We start from the raw sequence: 19,738 nt of genomic DNA, 5'->3' as shown, positions 1-19,738 counted from the left end.
TGCATCAATAAGTTGGACACATAATAATCACATCAAGCCAAATTGGCTTTCTCCATTCTCTCCCCAGCCCTCCCCTCCCATTCCTTTGCTTCTAAATCAGAAAATTTTAACCAGAAAACTTTCAAACACTTCTTAAATGCAATATGGCCACAAAGCCCCTTTGACTGGATGCCATTGGTAGACAACAGCAGTGCCCTAAAAATAATGAATTCAGTTGGCTGTCTATCTCTTCCCCCGTCAAATCTCCCCGTGGGAAATTTTCTCATCTCTGTTGATGCAGTCATCGTGGTTTCATGGCTAGCTTTGCTTCCATTGAGAGGGGTTGTGAATGCAAGCCCGGGTTCTCAGTGCCAAGTCAGTTGCTTTGTAGAACGTTTCAGATTCTTTTTCCGCAACAAGTACTCAGAACATTGTAAGTTGCTCCGGTAACCGACAGACATCGTGCTCTTTTCATCAAAGAGAAAGTATTTCTTTTAAGAAGTTGCTTTGGGAATTGGAAGGAGATTTTGTAAATAAATGTCATGATTCCAGTGTTTTGTGAGCCAAGATCTTAGTGGCATTGTAAACTTCTGATGGAACTCTATTATTAGATTAATTATTTTTCCACTGCACTGCTACAGAAATGGTAATAACTGACTTAAAATAAGAATATGGGTCTCGGCCAGAAACATTGACTGTACTTTTTTCTATAGATGCTGCCTGGCCGGCTGAGTTCCTCCAGCATTTTGTGTGTGTTGCGTGATTTCCTGCATTTCCAGATTTTCTGTTTGTGATGGCTTTGGAAAGACTGATCACCCACATCATGTGACACGGCGCTTCATGATGAGTTATCAATAACAAACAATGACACAAAATTTTGTTGATCTGCAGAAACAACACAGTGCAGGTCTGTTAATGTTTCTGAGATTGTAACTAAAAGAATGACTACATATTGAAAAGTCTAGATACGGTGGATGTGGAGACAATGGATAATAGGACCAGAGGGCACAGCCTCAGACGTCATTTTATAACAGAAATGAGGAGAAACTTCTTTTTCCAAAGGGTGAGGAATCTTTGGAATTCATTGCCACACACTGTTGTGGAGGCCAAGTCATTGGGTATACTTAAAGCAGAGGTTGATAGGTTCTTCATTAGACAGGGTGTCAAAGATTATGGAGAGAAGGTAGGAGAATAGGGTTGAGAGGGATAATAAATCGGCAATGAAGGAATGCCAGAGCAGACTCGATGAGCCAAATGGCCTAATTCTACTCCTAAGTCTTATGGTCTTGTGATTAAAAAATTACAATGGCATGAGAGGGGAACTGGCTGAAGTCTGCAGTGTACCAGACATTCTAGAGTGTCAGGGAATTGAAGTTTGTGCAGAGAAAATTACGATTGAGAAGGTGCTCAGGAAGCTTAATGGTCTGAGGGTGGATAAATCTGGACCTGATAGAATGCACCCTCGGGTTCTGAAGGAAGTAGCTGGAGAGACTGTGGAGGCATTATCGATGATCTTTCAAGAATTGATAGATTTTGGCATTGTACCAGATGACTGGAAAATTGCAAATGTTACTCCGCAATTTAAGAAGAGTGGGAGGCAGCAGAATGGAAACTATAGACCTGTTAGCCAGACATCAGTGGTTGGGAAGTTGTTGGAATTGGTTGCTAGGGATGAAATTATGGAGTACCTGGAGACACATGACAAGATAGGCCAAAGCCAGCATGGTTTCCTGAAAGGAAAATCCTGCCTGACAAACCTACTGCAGTTTTTTGAGGAAATTACAAGCAGGGTAGACAAAGGAGATGCAGTAGACATGGTGTACTTGGATTTTCAGAAGGCCTTTGACAAAGTACCGCACACGAGGCTGCTTAGCAAGATAAGAACCCATGGAATTACAGGGGAGTTACTAGCATGGGTGGAGCATTGGCTGGTTGGCAGAAAGCAGAGAGTGGGAATAAAGGGATCATATACTGGCTGGCTGCTGGTTACCAGTGGAGTTCCACAGAGGTCGGTGTTGGGACCGCTTTTTACGATGTATGTCAGTGATTTGCACTATGGTATTAATGGATTTGTGGCTAAATTTGCCGAAGGTACAAAGATAGGTGGAGGAGTGGGTAGTGTTGAGGAAACAGACAGCCTGCAGAGAGACTGAGATAGTTTAGAGGAATTGACAATGAAGTGGCAAATGAAATACAATGTTGGAAAGTGTATGGACATGCACTTTGGTGGAAAAAATAAACAGACTATTATTCAGATGGGGAGAGAATTCAAAATGCAGAGATGCAAAGGGACTTGGGAGTCCTTGTGCAAGATGCCCTGAAGGTTAACCTCCAGGTTGAGTCGGTTGTGAAGAAGGCGAATGCAATGTTGACACTCATTTCTAGAGGTATAGAATATAAGAGCAGGGATGTGATGTTGAGGCTCCATAAGGTACTCGTGTGACCAGACTTGGAGTACTATGTGCAGTTTTGGGCTCCTTATTTTAGAAAGGATATACTGACATTGGAGAGGGTTCAGAGAAGATTCACAAGAATGATTCCAGGAATGAAGGGGTTACTGTATGAGGAATGGCTGGCAGCTCTTGGGCTGTATTCCCTGGAGTTCAGGGGAATGGGGGGGGTGGAATCTCATAGAAACATTCCGAATGTTAAAAGGCCTGAACAGATTAGGTATGGCAAAGTTATTTCCCATGGTCGGGGAGTCTGGGACAAGAGGGCACGACTTCAGGATTGAAAAACATTCATTTAGAATAGAGATGCAGAGAAATTACTTCAGTCAGAGGGTGGTAAATCTGTAGAATTTGTTGCCACAAGTGGCTGTGGAGGCCAAGTCAATGGGTGTATTTAAGGCAGAGATAGGTAGATTCTGATGACTGGAAGAATTGGATCAGCCCATGATTGAATGGTGGAACAGACCCGATGGGCTGAATGGCCTGCTTCTGCTGCTATATCTTATGGTATAAAAAGGAATGAGAGTATGTGGCATACCCTGAAATTTGGATAAGTGGTAGGGCTGTGGAGAAAGAACTAGGAGAAAAGGTCAGAGAGCTCCCTGAAGGTGGAAACAGCATGGTGAAGAGGTTCTTGCTTTTATTGCTCAGAGTACTGAGTTGGGATATCATGTTGCAACTGTGTATGTTATTGCTGAGACTGCACTTGGAGTATTGTGTGCAGTTCTGGTTGTCCAGCTATAGGAAGAAAGTGTTCAAGCTTGAAAAGGATGCAGAAAGAACTGCGACTAACGCAGTTCTGCTAAAATTCATATTCATTAATTTATCACATATAGAGTGAAAAATACAGTGAAGTTGCTTTATTTGTCTTGACAAGCACACAGACTAGGATGTGCTGGGGGAAGCCCTCAAGTGTCACTGACATAGCATACCCACCAGAACAACACAAGCAGCAACAACAACAGCAAAGGCAGGAGAATAGGTTGAAAGAGTGGATGGAATGGCGGAACACACTCGAGGGGCTGAATGGCCTAATTCTGCTCCTATATCTTATGTCTTTAAACAAGTCAACAGTAAAACAAGCCCCTTTCCCACTCTCTGTCTGTATCACACACACACGCACACACACACTCACACATTCACACTCGCATGCACGCACACGCACACACACACTCACACATTCACACTCGCACGCACACACACTCACACTCGCATGCACGCACACGCGCACACACACACGCACACACACACACACACACACACACACACTCACGCACACGCACACGCACACACACACACACACACACACACGCCACCTGCAGGCCTCCAGTACAAATAATGAGGGCATCTTGATGATTCACTCTATTGCTGACATAAGGCTACGTGATGAACAAATATAGGTGACAGGTAATGTTGCTGCTCGGTTGGTGCTGCTATGAATTACCCGATGAGTCATTACTTTAGAAACAGGACAGCAAATGTTTTGCTCAGCAGAATGATTGTACAAATCATAAAATTGTGCAATGATTTTAGTGAGTGTAAAAGCTACAGCTCAAATTGCAACATCCACCACTTCCTTTAATCCCCCTTTTATTCATTTGAAGCGGTACGACTCTTTGACCTGCACCATGGTAACTGAGGAATCTGGACTTTCACCAGTGTGCTGAGGTGGCTGCAGCACAAAGACAACTCTTTACCCTTTTGCTGTCTGCATTGGCTGTGTAAAATATGTTCTTGAAGATGCAGTCAGCCTGCCACTGTAAACCAGGGTCATGCTTTGTATCTGCAAACCCAGTAATTGTGTGAATAACGTATAATCCTTAAAATTAAAAGACGTTGAGTGAGCTGGTCCTTTTTCTCCGGAGTCAAGGAGGATGAGAGGAAACTTGATGGAGGTGTATAAGATGAGAAGAGGCATAAAATCCAAAGTAAATTTATCAAAGTATGTATCAGTTGTTCGTTGTGTGCCATGTCATATGACGTGGGTGATCATGGTCTATGACCATGATTGTTCTTGGCAAATTTTTCAACAGAAGTAGTCTTTACAAGACAGGTGATCCCGGCCATTATCAATTCTCTTCAGAGATTGTCAGCCTGGCATCAGTGGTCATATAACTAGGAATTGTGAAATGCACCAGCTACTCCCAAGATTTCACGTGACCCTGACTGGGGAGCTACACCTTGCCCGAGGGTGGCCTATAGGCTATTGGAGGGAAGGGGTACCTTATATGTCCTTTGGTAGAGACATATCTCCACCCAGCCACCCAGAAAGTGGTGTCACCAATATACTTCTCCAGCCATTCACAGTAACACAAAGAAATTCAATAGAATCAATAAAAATCTGCATACAAAGACTGACAAAGTAGATAAAGTGACATAATAGGCATAGGTAGAGTGGACAGCCAGCACCTTTTTCCCAGGGTGGCGTTGGTTAATTCAAGATGACATCCTTTTAAGGTGATTGGAGGGAGTATAGGGAAGATGTCAGAGGTATCTAGTGATGGGAGGCATGAATGGACTGCTGAGGAGGCTGGTGCATTAAGGACATAGAGCCACATGATGAAAGAAAAATAGACTGTAGCACACATGCACTGGCACTCTGCTGAAGGAACTTGGCAAGTTGGGAGCATCTATGGAAATGAGTAAACAGTTGACGTCTCTGGTTTGGGCTGTGTAGGAGCAAAGGGTGAGACTGGTCTTGGGTTAGGTTTAAAATTCGGCACAACATCGTGAGCTAAAGGGTAAGTACTGTACTATTCTATGTTCCCACCACCCCCATGTCCTCTGCTCCTTAAAGTCCAGCATCTTAAAGATTTCACTGGTTCAGCTTTTGTCTTTGCTTTAAAACATCTCAAGTTGTTACAGTTTGTTTATATTCAACCCACTCCCAAAAGATGAGCTGAAATCGGTCTCGTGAAGGCATTTTGACACAGTTCACAGTGGCAACAACTTGCTGCTTGCATTAAAAATATGGAAAATTTAATCGAACAGCAATGTGAGCTGTGAATAGGCTCTCCAGAGCCGATGCCAATAGAGAGTTGGTCTGTATCTGACCTGAGCCTAGAATTCTCATTCACCTATGGGATACAGTGGATTCTGGGACACATTGAGACCAGTACATCTAGGCTCAATTAAGCGGCTACTGCAATTAACCAAAATTTCATTGAAATAGTTGTTAAAAAAGACAAACTACCTTTTAACTGAGTAACAAATTATGTATCATGAAATACAGAACAAACTAGAACACTACCAATAACTCTATAATACTATAAATCTGTATATTAATTCCTGATAGTTATTGACAGAGGAGTGTATCCAGTGTACTTGCTGCATTCTTTTGATTGATTGTAAATTATCAAAATCAGCACAGACACCTGGTGCAGATAATGGACTGCCTTCATACAATGCTTGACAATTGTATCCTCCAAGTCTTCATTTTCATTGTAACATTCAAAATGATTGTCAAATTCTTTGTAATTTCTAACTTGTTGAAGCAGTGAAATAGTTTAATTTTCATTCCCAGCCATTTCTGGCATCTCCAAGCCTGAATGCTTGAAACCACAGTGAGCAAACAGTTCTAAATTGTCTTGCTGCTTATTTCTTGCCAACTATCAGCGTCTTGGACACAAACACACACAACTGACACTATTTAAAAACTATTCACTCTTAATTATGGTGTATTGTGGAACAGCCACGTAAGTCCATCTGACTGATGCTAGTTAGAAACTGATCAGCAACAGTCTCCTGCTCCAATTAAGCAGCACAGTCCCAAATAAACAAAGGGAATCTGGGCTATTTTCTCAATTAGTTTTTGTTCTTTAAGAGTTGTTCCAAATAAGCAGCTGCCCCAATTAACCGATGGCCCAATTAACCGAGTCTATTATATTCTATCTACATAGGGAATGAGCTGCCCCAGAATGTAGTTGAGGCAGGCCAGGTTAGCAACGTTCAAAAGACATTGGGATCAGTCAGTGGAGAAGGGGGAGTTCACAGTTAGGGTCAAAAGCAGACAAATCGGACTATTTTAGTGATCACTGAGGTAGGCATAAAGTTGGGCTGAATTATGATTTATATATTTGGAATTATTTGCAAGAACTTTTAACGTGCTAGCTCCATTATCTGGGCTGTAAGAAGGCAAGCTGATCTTTTTGTAAAGCATTTGTATTCTTCAGATAACATTTGTAGATGCAATATGAAAGTGAATTGCAGAAAGATTTTCATTTAGAATTAGAATCAGAAATAACACAGGATGTCTATATTTTTCCAGTCCTGACAAAGGGCCTCAGCTTGAAACGTCAGCTGTACTTTTCCATAGATGCTGCCTGGCCTGCTGAGTTCCTCCAACATCTTGTGTGGGTTGCTTGGATTTCCAGCATCTGCAGATTTTCTCATCTTCATTTATAGTCATATTGTTTTCCACAACTTGGTCCACAGCCTTCTGTGCCTTGGCAATCTGTATGCCCATAAGACATAAGCAGAATTCTGAGTCTGCTCCGCCATTCAATCACTTCCCCTCAACCCCATTCACTTGCCTTCTTGCTGTTAGTTTGATGCCCTGAGTCATCAAGAACCTATCAACCCCTGCTTTAAATATGCCCAAATACTATGCCCCCACAGCCACCTGTGGCAATGTATTCCATAGATACCTAGAAATTTCTCCACATTTCTGTTCTAAAGCAACATCCTCCTACTCTGAGGTTGTGCCCTCTGGTCCTAGACTCCCCCACTATTGGAAACATCCTCTCCATATTGATTCTATGTAGGTCTTTCAATATTTGGTGGGTTTCAATGAGATTCCCTCTTATTCTTCCAAACTCCAGTGAGTACTGACCCAGAGCCATCAAATGCTCCCCATAATTTAAACCTTTTATTCCCTGGAGTATTCTCATCAACCTCCTCTGGACCCTCTCACTATTTGGAGCTCACTATGCTCCAAATGTGGTCGTGGTGCTTAAATGTTATGGGTGGACCTGCCTCTGCCACTATCAGGCAGTGTGATACAGGTCCCAATCAAGCTCTGGATGAAAAATTTCCCCTTGTGAATTTGTCTAAGTCACTTGCTTGTCCACCTAACCTATGCCTCTGGTTTTAGAGGAGTCTGTAAATGAGTACAATCTGCACTACTTGTGCTTCTCATAAATTTGTTTACTTTGTCAAGTCCCTCCTTAACCACCCCTAATGCAATAGTGGACCCACCATCAACCACTGTGGCATTCCACTGATCACAGGCCTGCACACTGAGAAACAACCAACTGTGCAGCTTTAGAGTATATAATAAATGCTAATTGTTGAGCTTTGCGCTTCTCATAATTAGAACTATCTAATAGTTTAGTAATAATTATATTGGTCTAAGGATATTATAATAGACTGGGGGGGAGAATTGTTTGAAAGTTTGACACTTAAGTCCTTAATTACAGTATAGTAATATATTCGGAGCCTCTTAGCAAACACAATGAGTTTTAAATGGTTTTAAAATACATGTAGATGTTATCAGACAGTTTGTTTTGCAGTTCAGTAGTTAAGCTATTCATTTACTTGGCTGAACTCATTTTGCTCAGAGGATATCTCATATCTTCAATATCATTTCAAGAGAATTCCAAAACCATTTACAAATACAGTTAATTTAGAAGCAAGAGGTACCTAAGGAAAGAGTAGTTTCCCTCCGGGGCCAAAGAGTGAATTCTTTGTGTGGAGCCTGGGGACTTAGGTTTTTAAAATTTTATTTGGAGTTAATGCCCTTGCAGCCCAACAAGCCACCTATTTAACCCTAGACTAATCACAGGACAATTTACAATGACCAATTAACCTACATTTTGGAGTGCAGAGAAAACTGGAGCAACTGAAGGAAACCCAAACGCACATGGGAAGGGCGTACAAACATTCTTACAGACGGCACCGGAATTGAACTCTGAACTCCGCCCCAAGTTGTAGTAGTGTCAATTTAACTACAGTGTACTGAAGGAATACTTTGCAACAGTATTCCTTCACCAGAGAGAAAGATGATGAAATGTTATCAAAGTAAGCATTGTCATAATAAAATACTTATAATAAGGTGTGGTACACTACTATAATAATTGAGATTCCTCACCCAACCCGGCCTCTCCCTCTCCAGTAGCAGAAGAACCGAATACGGTGGTCCATCCCCACCGAGCCTTTGTGGTGACTGCATCCCTCAGCATGACCTTCTGCAGCCTGGAATGTGTCCTACTATCTCAATTTGCTGGCAGACCAACAAATTTCAGGCAGAAGAAAGGGCATCTTTCACAGTTGATGATCCGCCAGCAGCCCTTGGTGTTCGTCTTTGTGGTGTTCTTGAGATCAGCTTGTAGATCAGAGAGTCCATTGTCACGCAGCATCTCATGATGTACCATGATACAGACATCTTTCTCTACGCCCTCTTCAGAAACCCACAGTCCGCAAAGAGGTGAACAACCATCTCGTCCTTGTTGCAGCCTTCCCACAGGCAGCATGCTGTGGGAGTGATGGTGGGCATGCAGGAAGGATCTGCCTGAAATGCCCACTTTCACTGCAAACCAGACAAGAACTTGGTGCCCATTGGTGAGGTCTGGCGATAAGGCATTCTACTAGATGGATTGGACAATCTGCTCAGGGAGCCACCCCTCTTGTCCATCAAGTCCCTCTCCTGCAGTGTCTGCAGAGTAGCATGGAATAGGTCCTACCTGCCTCTTTACAATGACCCATCGGTATGTTTTTGGACTGTGGGAGGAAACCCATGTGAACTGTCCATATCCAGAAGTTTTTAACCCTTAAATGTGACAGGGCAGATTCCTACATGGCAGAAGATGCCTACGACCCCGACAAATCCATCCTGCCAGTCTCCCAAGTGCAGGCTGTACATAATATAGTTGTTTGTAAACTGATGGAGGGCCAGTACCTATACTGGGAGGTGTGAGTTAAATGTCACAGAATTGAACTAGATGTCATGGTTTAAGGGGAAAAGGTGAAATATTTAAAGGGAAACTTCTTCACTAGGGGTGGTACAAGTGTGGGATGAGCTACCATTGGAAGTGATGGAGTGCAATATAGAAACACAGAAAATAGGTGCAGGAGTAGGCCATTCGGCCCTTCAAGCCTGCACCACCATTCAGTATGATCATGGCTGATCATCCAACTCAGAACCCTGTACCTACTTTCTCTCCATACCCCCTGATCCCTTTAGCCACAAGGGCCATATCTAACTTTCTCTTAAATATAGCCAATGAACCGGCCTCAACTGTTGCCTGTGGCAGAAAATTCCACAGATTCACCACTCTCTGTGTGAAGAAGTTTTTCCTCATCTCGGTCCTAAAAGGCTTCCCCTTTATCCTTAAACTGTGACTCCTCGTTCCAGACTTCCCCAACATCGGAAACAATCTTCCTGCATCTAGCCTGTCCAATCCCTTTAGAATTTTATATGTTTCAATAAGATCCCCCCCCCCCAATCTTCTAAATTCCAGTGAGTATAAGCCTAGTCGATCCAGTCTTTCTTCATATGAAAGTCCTACCATCCCAGGAATCAATCTGGTGAACCTTCTCTGTACTCCCTCTATGGCAAGAATGTCTTTCCTCAGATTAGGGGACCAAAACTGCACACAATACTCTAGGTGCGGTCTCACCAAGGCCTTGTACAACTGCAGTAGAACCTCCCTGCTCCTGTACTCAAATCCTTTTGCTATGAATGCCAACATACCATTTGCCTTTTTCACCGCCTGCTGTACCTGCATGCCCACCTTCAATGACTGGTGTACAATGACACCCAGGTCTCGTTGCATCTCCCCTTTTCCTATTCGGCCACCGTTCTGATAATAATCTGTTTTCCTGTTCTTGCAACCAAAGTGGATAACCTCACATTTATCCACATTAAATTGCATCTGCCATGAATTTGCCCACTCACCTAACCTATCCAAGTCACCCTGCATCCTCTTAGCATCCTCCTCACAGCTAACACCGCCGCCCAGCTTTGTGTCATCCGCAAACTTGGAGATGCTGCATTTAATTCCCTTGTCTAAATCATTAATATATATTGTAAACAACTGGGGTCCTAGCACTGAGCCTTGCGGTACCCCACTAGTCACTGCCTGCCATTCTGAAAAGGTCTCATTTACTCCCACTCTTTGCTTCCTGTCTGCCAACCAATCCTCTATCCACTTCAATACCATACCCCCAATACCGTGTGCTTTAAGTTTGCACACTAATCCCCTGTGTGGGACCTTGTCAAAAGTCTTTTGAAAATCTAAATATATCACATCCACTGGCTCTCCCCTATGCACTCTACTAGTTACATCTTCAAAAAATTCTATAAGATTCGTCAGACATGATTTTCCTTTCACAAATCCATGCTGACTTTGTCCGATGATTTCACCTCTTTCCAAATGTGCTGTTATCACATCTTTGATAACCGACTCTAGCATTTTCCCCACCACCGATGTCAGACTAACTGCTCTATAATTCTCCGGTTTCTCTCTCTCTCCTTTTTTAAAAAGTGGGGTTACATTAACCACCCTCCAATCCTCAGGAACTAATCCAGAATCTAAGGAATTTTGAAAAATTATCACTAATGCATCCCCTATTTCTTGGGCTACTTCCTTAAGCACTCTGGGATGCAGACCATCTGGCCCTGGGGATTTATCTGCCTTTAATCCCTTCAATTTACCTAACACCACTTCCCTACTAACATGTATTTCCCTCAGTTCCTCCATCTCACTAGACCCTCGGTCCCTTACTATTTCTGGAAGATTATTTATGTCCTCCTTCGTGAAGACAGAACCAAAGTAGTCTGCCATGTCTTTGTTCCCTATGATCAATTCACTTGTTACTGACTGTGAAGGACTTACATTTGTCTTGACCAATCTTTTTTTTTCACGTATCCATAAAATCTATTTCTCAACATTTGAGAAATTTGGATAAGTACATGGATGGGTGGGGTATGCGGCTGCAGGTTGATGGGACTAGACAGAATAACAGTTCAGCGCTGCAGGGCTTGATGCTGTGTTGTACCAGAGTATTTCCCAGAATGGGTGGTGATATGTGGATTACAAGTGATGAATCCAAATAATTCAGGATTATAAGTGTACAATGGAGTAGGGGGTGGGGGGAGGTGTGGACTGGAACTGAGGTCATGTTCATTAGTTGGGGTTGATTTTGAAAATAATGGAGCCATCTGGCCAAATGATATTTTCTGTTCTTCAGATTTAGTGTCATAGAATAATACGGAATGGAAACTCGTCCAAAGAATTATAGTTCAAGTTCAAGGCTATTGTCATCTGACTGTAAACTGAACAAAACAACATTCCTGAGACTAAAGTGTCCCCACTAACCAAATTTCATACATAGCACATAAAAATATTGCCATAAATATGTTAATAAAATACATTTCAAAATGCGTGTAGTGCACAACACAGGTAAACTGCAAACAAAACAGTAAACAACTCGCTGTCCTAGTGACAAGACCTCGGTGGTGGCAGGGTGTTCATTAGTCTCACAGCCTGAGGGAAGAAGCTGTTAGCCAGACTGGCAGTCTCAGTCCTGATGCTCCTGAACCTCCTTCCCGACGGTGGTGGGTCAGAGACATTATGGGATGGATGGTAGGGGTCCAATACCAAATTAGCAACAGAATTATCTAACTGGCTTTTAATTTTCTTTCAGATTTTGAGCAATGCACGCCTTTTCCTGGAGAATCTTATTAAGTAAGTATAACAGTTGTTTTTAAGTACGTGCCTGAGGTTGTGGGGTAGATGGTGGTGAGCTTGTAAACAGCCCTGGTGAATGAGGCCAAGGGTGCTGTGCAAGGATCTGATTAATGTTTCTCAGTTCCATGTTCAGTGTATCACCAGATGTGAACCCTGCCAATACCTGGTGCAAATACACCAGCCAACTTCACAACTGGGCAGAACAATTCCAAATGCCCATGCAGGACAAAGCAACACATGCAATGACTCTAGCTGTGGCCTAACGTTGTGCACAACTCTTCAAAATATTGTATAATTACACATACTATACTGTGGGCTACATGGTAGCATAGCAGTTAGTGTCAGCAACCCGGGTTCAATTCCACCTCTGTCAGTAAGGAGTTTGAACTTTCTCCCCGTGATCAAGTGGGTTTCCTCCAGGTGCAACAGTTTCCTCTGACAGTCCAAAGTTATGCCGGTTAGTAAGGATTAGTAAGTTGTGGGATGCAGTGTTGGCACTGAATGCTCCACGACACTTGCAGGCTGCCCCCCAGCACAATCCTCACTGATTTTATTTGATGCACAACGATGCATTTCACCTTCTGTTTTGATGTACACATACAACAGTATATTAAAAGGCCTAGAGAGAATGGATGGGGATAGGACTTTTCCTATAGTAGGGGAGTCTTGGACAAGAGGGACATCCCTTTCAAACAGAGATGAGGAGGAATTTCTTTAGCCAGAGGGTGGTGAACCTGTGGAATTTGTTGCCATGAACTGCTGTGGAGGTCTTGTCACTGGGTATAAATAAAGTGGAACCATAGCACCTTCCTACCCACCAAGTCTACCTGTGGTTGTCAGTTCCAAGGAACTATGGATGTTCCTTTGTTCATCAGTGTAACTTGTTTATGTCATACCTTCTGTCTGACCTCCAAAAAAGGCACTTGTTGGTATTAAATTCCCTCTGCCAATGCTCCAGCCAACTTTCCATCTGATCAATATCCTGCTGTAGTCTTAGACAAACTTCCTAGCACTCCTCTCCACCCTCCCCCCAATCGCAGAAGGTACAAAAGCTTTAAAGCACATGCCTCCAAGCTCAAGGACAACTTCTAAAAGACAATTGAACAGTCCCCTCCTATATGATGCACTCTTGACCACAGTCTATCTTGTGGCCTTCTACCTTATTCTTTATGTACACTGTACTTTCTCTGTAAGTGTCTGTCGTGCATTCTGTTAATGCTTCCCCTTGTGCTACCTCAATGCATTATTGTAATGAATTGGCCTGTATCAACAGTGTGCAAGGCAGGTTTTTCACTTTACCTTGGTAGATGTGATGATAATAAAGCAATTTGCCAATTTTTATATCATCAACTTCAGTGTCATTGGCTGCCTTACTAATCATGCCTCCTATATTAACATGCAAATTGCTAATATCTACCACAAATAACAAAGTTCCCAGCATCGATTCCTGTGTCACATCACTGATTGTGATTTCCCATCAGTGAAGCATCCTTGTACCACTCCCACAATGAAGCCAGTTTTGGATCCAATTTGCCAGCTCCCCTGTGCTTAAACCTATGGGACTAGCCTACCTTGTCAAATGCTTTTCCCGAAGTCCATTGAGTTCATGTCTACCACTTCAATCTCCTTAGTTAACTCCTTTAAAAGCTCAAATCAGATTAGTAGATCAAGATTTCCTTCTCACCAAGCCATGCAAACTATCCTTGATCAGCAAACACAAGGAAATCTGCAGATGCTGGAAATTTGTTGAGACCTGACTGGGAGACCAGACTGGGAGACCGTTTTGCTGAACACCTACATTCTGTCTGCCAGAGAAAGCAGGATCTCCCAGTGGCCACACATTTTAATTCCACGTCCCATTCCAATTCTGATATGTCTATCCATGGCCTCATTTACTGTCAAGATGAAGCCACACTCAGGTTGGAGGAACAACAAGTTATATACCGACTGGGTAGCCTCCAACCTGATGGCATGAACATTGACTTCTCTAACTTCCGTTAATGCCCCTCATCCCCTTCTTACCCCATCCCTGATTTACTTATTTCCCCCCCCCCCTTTTTTTCTCTCTCTCTCTGCCCATTACTCTTTGCCTGTTCTCCATCTCCCTCTGGGCTCCTCTTACCCCATTCTTTCTCCCTAGGCCTCCCGCCCCATGATCCTGTTCCTTCTCTAGCTGTATATCCCTTTTGCCAATCAACTTTCCAGCTCTTAGCTTCACCCCACCCCCTATTCTCCTATCATTTCGGATTTCCCCCTCCCCCTCCTCCTTTCAAATCTCTTACTATCTTTTATTTCAGTTAGTCCTGACGAAGGGTCTCAGCCCGAAACGTTGACAGTGCTTCTCCCCATAGGTGCTGCCTGGCCTGCTGCGTTCCACCAGCATTCTGTGTGTGTGTTGCTATCCTTAATCAGTACCCTCTTTTCCAAATGTGCATAAATCCTATCCCTTCGAACAGGAGTTTGCAAACTCGGGTCCACGAACCCCTCAGTTAATAGTATGGGTCCATGGCATAAAAAAGGTTGGGAACCCCTGCTTTAGAACGTTCTCCAATAATTTCACTACTCCAGGCTCACCGACATCTTCTGACCTAGCTCATCCTCTGCTGCCGTTCTTGAATAATGTACTCCAATCTTCTAGCAACTGACCTGTGGCTAACAAGCCTAGCATCGGGACCCCATTCTCTCTTTTCCAAGAGCATCTAACTCGCCTGACATAAAAAACTAAGAATAAAGGTTATAAAAATTAGCTTTATTTGTCATCCAGTAAAATGCATTGTTTGCATCAAATATACCACAGAGAACATTCCAACGTTGTATCACCATCTGGTATGGAGGATTGGAAAAAAGTTGCAGAAAGTTGCAAACTTACTAAACTTCATCATGGGCACTACCCTCGCCATCATTAAGTTCATCTTAAAAAGGCGATGCCTCAAAAAGGCAGCATCCATCATTAAGGACCTTCGTTACCCAGGAATAGTCAGCATATTTTTGTGTGTGGGAGATCATGTTTAATAAGTCTTTTGGAGTTTTTTTTAAGAAGTTCAAAGTAAAGTTATTATCAAAGTACATAAATGTCACTATATATGGCCCTGAGAAACCTTGTGGGAATACTCAATAAATCTATAGAATAATGACGACAACAGAATCAATGAAAGACTGACCAGCTAGGGCATTCAACCAGAGTGCAGAAGACAACATTGATGTGGGAACATTTCAATGATGAGGCAAGTGAAGGTGACTAAGGGAGAGATGAAGGTAGGGCAGTGGACGTTGTCTATATGGATTTTAGTAAAGCCTTTGACAAGGTCCCACATGGCAGGCAAACCTGGAAGTTGCATGGGGTTGTGAAGTAGGTTCAGAAGTGGTCGAGATAGGTGCAATTGTAATAATTGAGAGGCATTAGAGCAGAAACTCATCTGCCGGGGCTCTTGGTGCACATGTTACAAGGTATGTACAAAGACTTCCATTTCAATTTTAACATTTAAGTTAAGTTTGGATAGGTATATGGATGGGAGGGGTATGGAGGGCTGATGTCCCGGTGCAGGTTGATGCGACTTGGGAGCTTAAATAGTTTGGCATGGACCTGTTCTGTGCTGTGCTATGACTAAGGAGAAGAAGACTGCTTCCTACTCAAAGCCATCTGAAAAGAATTAATCACCTCGGCACCTCACAGAAGCCAGCCTCCCCTGCCACTGTCTACACCTCACTGCCTCAGTAAAGCAGCCAGCATAAACAAAAACCCCACCCATCCTGTGTTCTCCCCTTGGGGAGAAGATACAAAAGCCTGAAAGCACACACCACCAGGCTGAAGGACACTTTTTATCCCTCTCTTATAAGACTACTGAATGGTTCTCTAGTACATTAAGGTGGACTCTTGCCCTCACAATCTACCTTATTAAGGTCTTGCACTTTCTCTGTAGCTGTTACACTTTTTATTATTATTTCCCTTGTGATACCTCAGTGCAATGTGTGATGATCCTATCTGTGTGAATAGTATACAAGACAAATTTTTCACTGCATCTATGGATGGTATTAAACTGTTGACATTTCAGCCTGAGACCCTTCATCCAGGACCCTTCAGGATGTTTCGGCCCAAAATGTTGACAGTTTATTCCCCTCCATAGATGCTGACTGATCTGCTGAGTTCCACCATCATTTTTGTGTGTTGCTGAAGATTTCTAGCATCTGCGGAAATTTTGTTGTCTGAAGTGTTTCACTGTAATTTTCTACCTCTCCCTGATAACTTCATCTTTCTCCCACTCAGCTTCTCTTTCCCTCCCTTCCACACTCCATCCATCTCCAACCCAAACCTTCCTCCTTCCTTTGTCTCCTCCTTCCCCTCTCCTACCCACCCCAGTTCTCCTTTCTGCCTCCCCGTCCCCTTCCTTTCTATTCTACAGCTGCTGATACATTCCACGTTTCAATTTTTTAAAATACAGAATTCTCACATGACCCCAGTGGGATCTAAACTCATTTCTTTGATCATTGATCCTGGCTTCTGGCTATAACAGCATGATCCTGTACCCGTGTAATTGAAATGAGAGCTGTTCTGGAGATGAGCTCTCTGTGTGCAGTGCAGCAGCAATCTGGGGAAGCATTCTGGCACTTTCAGGTGGGATTTTAGCAAAATCAGGCTCCATCATAGTTCAAAAGTAAATTTATTATCAAGGTACATATATGTCACCCTGAGATTCATTTTCTTGTAGGCATTCATAGTGTATACAAAACAACACAATAGAAGACCACACATAACAAGATGGACAAACAACCATTGTGCAAAGCACAACAAACTGTGCAAATGCAGAAAAAAGAAAATAATAATAATAAATAAATACACAATAAATATCAAGAACATGAGATGAAGAATCCTTGAAAGTGAGTCCATAGGATGTGGCAACAGTTCATTGGTGGGGTGAGTGACGTGAACCCCTCTGGTTCAAGTGATTGATGGTTGAAAGGTAATAACTGTTACTGAACCTGATGATGTGAGTCCTGAGACTCCTGTACCTCCTTCCTGATAACAGCAGTGAGAAGAGAGCACGTCCTCGATGGTGGCAATGGGATAACTTCATTCTCCTCGATGCTGAGCTGCTTCAACAACTTATTGACTCACTCTCAAGGACTCTACAACTCAGTATTAATTATCTACTTTATAAATCTATTGTTTTCACAATTTGTCTTCATTTGCTCATTGGATATTTGTCAGTCTTCGTTAAGTATGATTTTTCATAAATTATATTGTATTTCTCTCTTCTTAAGCCTGTCACCCCTACTGAGCTGCCAAAAGCAGCTCGCCAGAATTCCTCTGTTCCAGGCTGATAGCAGTGGCTTCCACTTCCACCACACGCCTTCATACGTCTTCCAGGCAAAGATCCTTCCTCTCCCAGGGACGAGGTCTCCGGAGCTTCTGTTGCTGATTCTGTAGCCCACGGATATACAGGGTGAGGTTTCTAGCCCCATGCCCTACCCTCCTTTTGCAGACAGGCATGGGACCATCCATGGCGCAGTTATTGTATTTCTTCATTTTCCTGCAAATGCCCGCAAAAAAATGAATCATACTGTGTTATTTGGTGACGTATATGTATTTAGATTATAAATTTTGTTTGAAGTTTGAAAATCTTCCTATTTTATCTCTGCAGCTTTCAGCAGATGGTGTAGCTTCAGAGTTTGATTGTGGTAATAACTCAAAAGTCTTTAAATTGCCTCAATTTATTATCCTTTTTAATCACAGGTACGGCATCTTAGTGGATCCAATCCAAGTAATCTCACTCTTTCTGAAGGATCCCTATAGCTGGCCTGCTTTGTGTCTTATCATTGGTGGGTATCCCATCCCTCACTGGGAAATGTTTTACTCAGCTGAGCATTGTGATAGGTTAAATTAAAGTCATTTGCCACTGGTTTGCCCAGAGGAACCAGGCACTGACAGCTCTTGGCTCATTTAGTCCTCACTGTGGCACGCATCCTTGAAGTTTTTTGATGCCAAGGTGATTGCTTATCTCTCAAATCTATTTAAATTATCCTGGAAACATCCTTCACTGTAACTTCTGTACCTCTATTAACCTCGTGGGTGAAAGTGTTCGGTCTGTCTTCCCTTCCCCTACTTTCAATGCTCTAATTTTGTACTAGTCTGCTGGCATTATCAGCTTATTTACATTGCTAATTCCTGGAATCCTCATTTGTATGTTAAAGTAATGAGTGGTTAGGATACTTTGGTTATATTTGCTTTGTGCCTTCATTCCTGTTACATGATGTAATGTCCTCAAACCTCCCTCATGCCACCTTAGTCCATTTTCTGTACGTTTAGCCATCCTGCCCTGTCCTATACTCTAGCGTCAGCAGCCCTTCTGTTACAGTCGCCATTAACAATTAGATTAAAACAGTGAAGTGCAATGTATGGCAGAGTCATACAGTAGTACACCATGGAAACTAATGGAACATAGACCACTGCAGCACAATACAGACCTTTCGGCCCACAACGTTGTGCCAAATTTTAACCCATCAATCTAACCCTTCCCTCTCATCTCGCCCTTATTTTTCTTTCAACCATGTGCCTATCCAAGAGTCTCTTAAGTGTCCCTAATGTATCTACCTCTACCACCGCCCCGGCAGAGTGTTACACACACCCACCACTCTGTGTTTTTTTAAAAAAAAACTGCATCTGACATCCCTTTTATACTATCCTCCAATCACCTTAAATTATGCGCCCCTGTATTAGCTACTTCCAGAAGAGGTTTCTGGCTGTCCGCTCAGTCTAAGCCTCTTATCATCTTATACACCGCTGTCAAGTCACCCCTCATCCTCGTTCGCTCCAAAAAGAACAGCCCTAGCTCACTTAGTCCTCCCTCATACGATATGCTGTCTAATCCAGGCAGCATCCTGCTAAATCCCTTCTGCATCCTCCGTAAAGCTTCCACACCCTTCCTAAATGAGGCAGCCATAACTGAACATAATACTCCAAGTGTGGTCTAACCAGATTCAGATTTAATCATCACATGCACATCGAAACATGAGATGACTCTGGGCCTGTACACACTGGAGTTTAGAAAACTGAAATAGGATCTCATTGAAACATACAAGTGGAGAGGATGTTTTATATAGTGGGGAAATATAAATGTTAATGTAAGTGACTCATTTTACTGTATGCTTCCATAAGATCATAAGACAAAGGAGCAGAATTAGGCCATTTGGCCATTGAGTCTGTTCTGCCGTTTTATCAAAGCTGATCTATTTCTCTGTCAGCTCCAGTCTCCTGCCTTTCACCCATAATCCTTCATGCCCTGACTAATCATAAATCTATCAACCTCTGCTTTAAATATACCCAACAAATTCCACAGATTCGCCACTCTCCAGCTAAAGAAATTCCTCTTTGTCCCTGTTCTAAAAGGATGTCCCTCTATTCTGAGGCTGTGTCCTCTGGTCTTAGACCCCCCACCATTGGAAACATCCTCTCCACATCCGCTCTTATTGAGGCCTTTCCAGAAATCATTCTCTTGAAGCTCCCTTGGACCTTCTCCAATGCCAGCACATCTTTTCACAGATAAGCAGCCTATAACTTCTCTCAATACCACAAGGCATAGGAGCAGAATGAGGCCATTCAGCCCATTGAGTCTGCTCTGCCAT

General features: G+C 42.8%; 1 protein-coding gene across 1 annotated transcript in view; it reads left to right on the top strand.

Moving 5' to 3' along the window:
- dgat1a (diacylglycerol O-acyltransferase 1a) overlaps positions 1-19,738 on the top strand; it is a 132,580-nt gene that overhangs the window by 37,412 nt on the left and 75,430 nt on the right. The window contains exons 3-4 of the mRNA XM_059971631.1: positions 12,075-12,115; positions 17,850-17,935. Of these exons, the coding sequence (XP_059827614.1) occupies positions 12,075-12,115; positions 17,850-17,935 (127 nt within the window). The remainder of the gene's footprint in view (positions 1-12,074; positions 12,116-17,849; positions 17,936-19,738) is intronic.

Source organism: Hypanus sabinus, chromosome 6 (genome assembly GCF_030144855.1).
Source record: "Hypanus sabinus isolate sHypSab1 chromosome 6, sHypSab1.hap1, whole genome shotgun sequence".
Taxonomy (NCBI): domain Eukaryota; kingdom Metazoa; phylum Chordata; class Chondrichthyes; order Myliobatiformes; family Dasyatidae; genus Hypanus; species Hypanus sabinus.
The sequence above is the reverse complement of the archived record's forward strand: the minus strand, read 5'-3'. Positions and strand labels throughout refer to the sequence as shown.